Source organism: Chiloscyllium plagiosum, chromosome 7 (assembly GCF_004010195.1).
Source record: "Chiloscyllium plagiosum isolate BGI_BamShark_2017 chromosome 7, ASM401019v2, whole genome shotgun sequence".
Lineage (NCBI taxonomy): Eukaryota > Metazoa > Chordata > Chondrichthyes > Orectolobiformes > Hemiscylliidae > Chiloscyllium > Chiloscyllium plagiosum.
Genome location: NC_057716.1, coordinates 13,666,367 through 13,673,482, shown reverse-complemented (window position 1 = coordinate 13,673,482; position 7,116 = coordinate 13,666,367). Strand labels below are relative to the sequence as shown.

Here is a 7,116-nt window from a genome sequence, read left to right as displayed (position 1 = left end):
GGTGATAGAGGATAGAGGAAAGATATAAAAGAAACCTAAGGGGAAACTTTTTCACAGAGAGGGTGGTGCGTGTATAGAATGAGCTGTTAGAGGAAGTGGTGGAGGCTGTACAGTTGCAGCAATTAAGAGGCATTTGGATGGGTATATGAATAGGAAGGGTTTGGAGGAATATGGGCCAGGTGCTGACAGGTGGGACTAGATTGGGTTGGGATATCTGGTTGGTATGGATGGGTTGGATTGAAGGGTCTGTTTCCATGCTGCACATCTCTATGACTCTATGACTCAAAGCATCTTTGGACGTGTTGACAGGTTTGAGGATGCCAAACCAAAGAAGAAAATGTTAGGAGGAGTAGCTGAACTCAGAAGCAGTGGGTTTTGTGGAGGGAGTGCTGGAGTAGGCAGCCTTAATAGTTGAAAGCTTGGTCATCATTGTTTCTGCGAAAGGTTGCTGGAAGCATAAGAGGTTGAGGCCAGATGAATAAGGGTATGAGTAGAGTTATAGATCTGGACTAGGTGACAGTGGTAAGCAGCAACCCCATGGAATGATTTAACTGCAATAATGAGAGGTTTAAAGTGAAGGGATTCTGGGAGTCAGGCCACATAAGATATGCATGGTAGTTGAATTGGGCAGTGCTTGCTTTGAGACAAGAAACTGGAGGCAGGGTTTTGAATGAATCTAGATTTATTGCACCAAAAGATGAGAGACTGGCCAAGGGAACATTGAGGAAATTGAGTCTGGAAATGACAAAGGAGAGTTCCAACAGCACGTGAGCTGTCAGGGAAATGGAGCAAGTAATATCGCAGAGCCCGAAATAGGCAGTCTTCGTAGTATAGTCAGTTCTGATGTAACGTGATAGTTCCTTCTTGCGCAATGTCACGTTATAAGAAAATCGTGCATTGCCATGCCATTTAAACTAATGAGGCATGAATCACGTCATAGCTAATACAGGTAAGAAAAGTTCGCATTCTACAGATAACTGTCTAAATTCTTCAATCACGTTAAAGCCAATTTGCATTGAAGAAACACACATTATAGCAAAACTGACTACACTGGGAATGTGGGGTTTGAGGTTGAGCTTAGGTCAAATTGGATATTGCATCATGTACATGTCAGTGTGCAACAACACTGTCAACAAGAAGCAAGGTGGGAATAGGTTATCTCCTTGCTCTTTTAACTGCCAAATGGAAGATGACACCACAGGAATCTGGAAAATCATAGATGCAAATACTTTTTACATGGTGAGAATTATCATTAAAATTCTCCTGTGGATATTATCTCCTGTGCTGGTGTTGTTTCAACATAAAAGGCCCCATTTGAATTCTTTACAGTTTTTTACATGAGTTGCCTTAACTGAAATGTTATCATAATTTGAAAAAAAACAGAATAATTACAGTGATAGTTACCATAGTCCCGTAAGGCTGCTCTCCTTTATTAGAGAGGGATGACAGGAGGTGAACTTAACCTGAGGGTCACCACGTTGCTGGTGATGGGCGGGGGCAAGACCTCAGCTTTTGCAGGAATTGAACCCCTACTTTTGGCATCACTCTGCCTCACAATCCAACTGTCCAGTCAGCTGAGGTCACTGAGTCCCATAATAATTATACAGTGAGGTTTAATTGCAATAATGACAGTGGTAGTGTTCCCACCTTTGAACCAGCCTGGGTTCAACTCCCACCTTCTCCAGAGATGTACAAAAATATCTCTGAACAGGTTGTTTAGAAAATATCTACAAATGCGAAGTCAGATTAGTACCACCACACTCAATATAAAGTCCCTCATTACTGTGTAGGAAATGTTCAAAGGAGAAGATTAAACAATTATAGTCTACATCCCTAGGACATCTGATCTTATGCCTGTTTGAAAAAATAGTTTCACGTGGCCCTATTATAATTAATTATGGGGCATATTTGTGCACACTAAGCTCACTGATTTTAAATCAACTTGCTCAATCCTACAACCATGTAAGTCCAAATTCTCCCAGTTAGAAAAATACTTGCACCCAAAATATTCTACAGACTCCATTGAATATTTAAACACTTGGCTATAATAGCAATTATACTATTTAATCAAACACTGCACTTGTTATTGCAGTTTAATAGATATTTGAGAAGGTAATGCTTCTGCTCAAAAGAGTGGAGATTATATTAAGCGACTGCCTCTAACATGGAGCACTCTGTTTCTGTGGTGTCCTTAAGTCTCGTGATACCAGACTTGACAGAGTATTTGACGATGAAAGCTTTCATGAGATCGTATCTATAGTTTTTATTGATGAAGCTATAAAGTATGGGATTGGCACAGCAGTGTACTAGGGATAGACACTGAGTGATATGGAAAGCCATATATACGAAATTTTCCAGTTCACAGCTGAAAGATAAAAGGTTTAGAAACCACAAAAAATCAAGAAATAAAATTGAGTGATAGGGGAGCCAACAGATAAGGAAAATAATCACATAGACAAATATTATCTTTCGGCTATTTTTTCTTTCTGGGTCACTTGTGACTGGAATGGCTGTTGCTAGGAGAAAGTAGAAAATTGCAATTATGGCAAATGGGATAATAAAGCCTACGATGATGCAGATCATTTCCATCCCAGCCATCCATTCTCTAAAGTTTTCTTCAGGATAAGCCAAATGGCAAATGGGTTTATTTTGATAATTGGGAGTCACTTTCAAGAAGAAGAAATCTGGAAGTGATATGAGAAAGGCAAAAATCCAAACAAACATGCAGATAATCTTACGGATCAAATCTTTCTTATGGTCAATGGAATCTCGGAACCACACCATTGATATGTACCTGTCCACACTCATGCAGGTTAGAAAGAAGATACTCCCAAACAGATTGACACTGAAGATGAGGTGAGTACTTTTGCACATAAATTGCCCAAATGGCCAGGTGCCGTGCTGAATGAGAGATGTGACCCAGAAAGGGAGAGTGACGACCACACACAAGTCTGCAATGGCTAGGTTTAGGATGTAGAAGTGGGTTTCGTATCTTGATCGTTTTGCCTTCACGTTCACGTAGACCACCACGATGTTGGCCACCAAACCGATGACAAAAATCAGGATATAAAAGAAAGATATGGTGTGCAGGATCGCGTTCTTAGAGAAATTGTGCAGACAGTGGAAAATCTCCCAGGTCAAACAGTCAGAGTCATTTACACAAGTGGTCCAGGTTTGGTTCATTGTGGTGAGGTTTTGTTCATCCCAGTAATCCCAGAGGCTGATTAAATCAGCGGCTGTCATGGTGATCAGATAAGATCAGATTTCAGAGAGATCTGTAAAAACAAAGAAAAATCTAAAGACTTCATCTTTTTGATTCATTGAAATAATTTTAAATGCTTAGCTCAATTACCAGCATTCCTCATATATAATTTCATATCCCAGTCCATAAGGAAATCTGACAGGAGGGATGGGAGGAATGATAATGCAGTAGATAATCATGAACTGACCCCCAAAAAGTGTGACAAAATAGTGCAACCATCGTATATTATCTCACTAAAACCTATCTTCAGCCTGACCAGTGCAATTAGTTAGTAACATCAAATTTAAAATCTGAAAGATAAACATAACATTAGGTTCACAACATTCCAGAAACAAACTAGGGAAACAAGCTGCTTTCAATAAGCCATGTCTCTAACTGGACTGAAACTCATTCCAGACTGATTCTCATCACTTTTCTTAAGGCTGACTTATTTCACTTTAAAAAGAAACCCCTTAAATTTCTGTACTCCTTTTCAAAAAAAAAAATTCTCTGGATGTGGGTGTTACTGACAAGTCCAGAATTTGTTCCCAATTCCTAATCCCGACTGGAGTTAACTGAGTGGCTTGCCAGACCACTGTTTAAAGGCAGTTAAGAGTCAAGTATGTTGTGTGGAGCTGTAATGACATATAGGTCAGATTAAGTAACCACAGCAGGCTTTCCTCCTTAAAGCACACAAGTTAATAAGTTCTTTTTTCAGACAGTTTCAGTGTCAAGTTTATTGTTATTAACTATATCTTTCCTGACTTTTAAAGAAAAACTCAACTTAAATTCTCAGACTGCAATGGTGTGATTTGAACACACATATCCTAAATAATTGGTTTAGGTCCTCTTGATTCCGAGAACCCTCCAGTACTATTTTTGCCTTAAAGAAAATGCAAAATTGGTTTCATTCGAAAATACAGCACAGTGGTTCTAACCACATATTATACCATGTTAATGCCCATCACAGTGGAACAATTTGCTTCATAGTATATTTTGTTTGTGCATGTTAAGTTGATACATATTTAGTCTATTCTGTGTCAGCTTTAGCTTAGTTAGTGACTAAAAAACTGCAAATGCTGGAATCCAAAGCAGACAGGCAGGAGGCTGGAAGAACACAGCAAGCCAGGCAGCATCAGGCGGTGGAGAAGGGTTACAGTCCTGAAGAAGGGTTACACCTGAAACGTTGACTTCTCCACCTTCTGATGCTGCCTGGCTTGCTGTGCTCATCCAGCCTCCTGCCTGTCTGCTTTGGCTTAGTTAGGAGCATGCATACTTGTACATCATAAAATCTGGGCTCAAGTCCCACTTCAGAACTCAAGCACAGAAATCGAAGCTGGTGCTCAATTGCAATTTAAAGGGACAGCTGCAATTTATTTTCACTTCATTCATAAGATCAGTATTTATTGTCCAATTCTAAATGATTGGAAGTGATGGTGAGCGGGTTTCTTGAACTGCTGGCTTCCATGTATTAGGCATACCCATCATGATGTTAGGGAGGGAATTCCAGGATTTTATCCTGGTGATGCTGATGGAATTATTGCACAATTCCAGGTTAGAATGGTGTGCAGCTTGGATGGGAACTTTCAGGGGGTGGTCTTCCCACGCATTTATTGTCCTTGTCCTTTTAGGTGGTAGAGATCATGGGTTTGGAAAATGCTGTTGCAAAAGCTGACTGAGTTAATGCAGTGTATCTTGTAAATTATAGGCACTGCTGTCATTGTGTGTCAGTGGTGAAGGATTGAATATTGAAGCTGGTAGGCAAGATGCCAATCAAGTGAGCTGCTTTATCCTCGTTGTCATGCTACACTCACCCTGGCAAGTGGAGAGTATTCCATCACCCTCCTGACTTGTGTCTTCTAGATGGTGGACAGGCTTTCAGGAGTCAAGAAGTGAGTTACTCACTATAAGGTGTTGGTTAGCTCAATTGGCTGGAAACTGTTTTGCCAACAGTGTGAGTTCAATCTCACACTGACTGAGATTACCGTGAAGGACTTTCCTTCTCAATCTCTCCCTTCACCTGAGGTGTGGTGACCCTCAGATTAAACCACCAATAGTTTTTTCGCTCCTTAATGCAAGAGTCTGGTAGGACTATACTGAATTTACCTTACTCACAACAGAATTTCTAGCTGCTGTTGTAGACGCAACCTCCTGTTGTAGACACAATATTTATACTATTGTTTCTGATCAAAGGTAACACCAAAGTGTTGATAGTGAATGATTCAATTATAGTAATATCAGTAAATGTTAAGGGAAATGGTTGGATTCTCCCTTGTTGGAGATGGTCATTGCCTAACACTTGTATGGCATAAATGTTTCTTGCCACTTCTCAGCCCAGCCTGAATTTTGTCCAGGTCTTGTTGTAATTGGAAATGGACTGCTTCAACATTTGAGGAGGAGTCACGAATGGTGCTGAATTTTGTGTAGTCCTTAGCCCACCTTTGACCTTACGGTGAAAGGAAGATTACTGATAAAGCAGCTGAAGATGGTTAGGCCTCGAACACAACCTGAGGAACTCCTGCAGTGATGTCCTGCGGATCAGATAATTATCATCCAGAACCACAACCACCTTCCTATGTGTCATATATCACTCCACTAATGGGGAGTTTTTTTTCCCTGATTCACATTGACTCCAGTTCTGTTGGAATAATTGATCTTACACCCAGTCAAGTGATGTCTTAATGTCAAGGGCAGTCACCCTCACTTTCACATTTGATATTGCCTATGATTGGCCCAAGGCCCTTTCAAGGTGAGGACCTAAGTGGCCCTAGCAGACTCCTAACTGAGTTTCAGTGCCAAGATTATTACTAAGCAAGTGCTACTTGAAAACATGGTCAATGACATTTTCCATTGCTTTGCTGATGCCTGAGGGAAGCTGGAACAGCAATTGGTCAGATTGGATTTAAAATTAGAATTAGATTTTAATGTCATATGTACTCAAGCACAGGGGCACATGAGACAGTGAAAGGTATATAAAGTTGCCATTTCCGCGCCATCTTAGGCACAAAGGTGCCTAGGTACAAAAGCTTCGGTGTAAATTTGGAAAGAAATTAAGTTAAAGATTCAGCATTACTATCCTAAAGCGGAGAAGGCGAGAAAATAAAAGCAGACAGAGCAGATGAGTCCGCACTGGCTCCAACTCAGATCTGCACTGGGGTTCATCTCAAAGCCGGGAGTGCTTAGGTCCATGCGAAGCTTCACCATGAGGCCGCACTAGGTTTCACCATGAGGCCATGCTGGCTTAACATGTCGCCACCGATGCTGTCTGAGGACAGGAAGTAAGTAGAAATGGAAAAAAAAGCCATGAAAGGAGAATGGGGGATTTGTCCTGCTTTTTGTGTATAGGATATACCTGAGTAATTTTCCAATTGTTGGGTATTTTAAAGTTTGGTAACTGTGCTGGAAGAGCTGGGCTGTGGGCGTAGCTAGTTCTGGAGCACACGTTTTCATGTATTATTGCTGGAACGCTGTCAGGGCCCATAGCCTTTGCAGTATCCAGTGTCTTCAACCGCTTCTTATTATCAGAGGGAGTCAATCAAACATGAAGACTGGCACCTGTGATGCTAGGGACCTGAGAAAGAGATCAACATGGATCATCCACTTGGCAAATCTTGTTGAAGATGTATCTACTTCAGCTTTATTTTTTGCACTGATGTGCTGGGCTCCCCCATCAGGGACTATAGGGAATAGCAAAACTGCAGTGATTAGACCTGATCAGTTGTTTAAGGGCTTGCTTGTTCCGATCTATTGCTTGTTGCTTACACTGTTTGAATTATGTATAGTCCTGTCTCACAGTTTCACCAGCTGGGTGGAACACATTTTCAGAGATGCCTAGTGCTACTCCTGACATGCCTTCCTGCACTATTTATTGATCA

The 7,116-nt window shown here is 41.0% G+C and overlaps 1 protein-coding gene across 1 annotated transcript; it reads right to left on the bottom strand.

The window, feature by feature from the left end:
• Window positions 1-212: 212 nt before the first annotated feature.
• On the bottom strand, window positions 213-6,826 carry LOC122551338 (atypical chemokine receptor 3-like). The gene is made up of 2 exons (XM_043693068.1): window positions 6,594-6,826; window positions 213-3,275 (listed from the first exon to the last, which is right to left on the bottom strand). The coding sequence occupies exon 2, from the start codon at window positions 3,241-3,243 to the stop codon at window positions 2,146-2,148; it is 1,098 nt and encodes a 365-aa protein (XP_043549003.1). The 5' UTR covers window positions 3,244-3,275; window positions 6,594-6,826; the 3' UTR covers window positions 213-2,145.
• Between the last annotated feature and the right edge of the window lie 290 nt (window positions 6,827-7,116).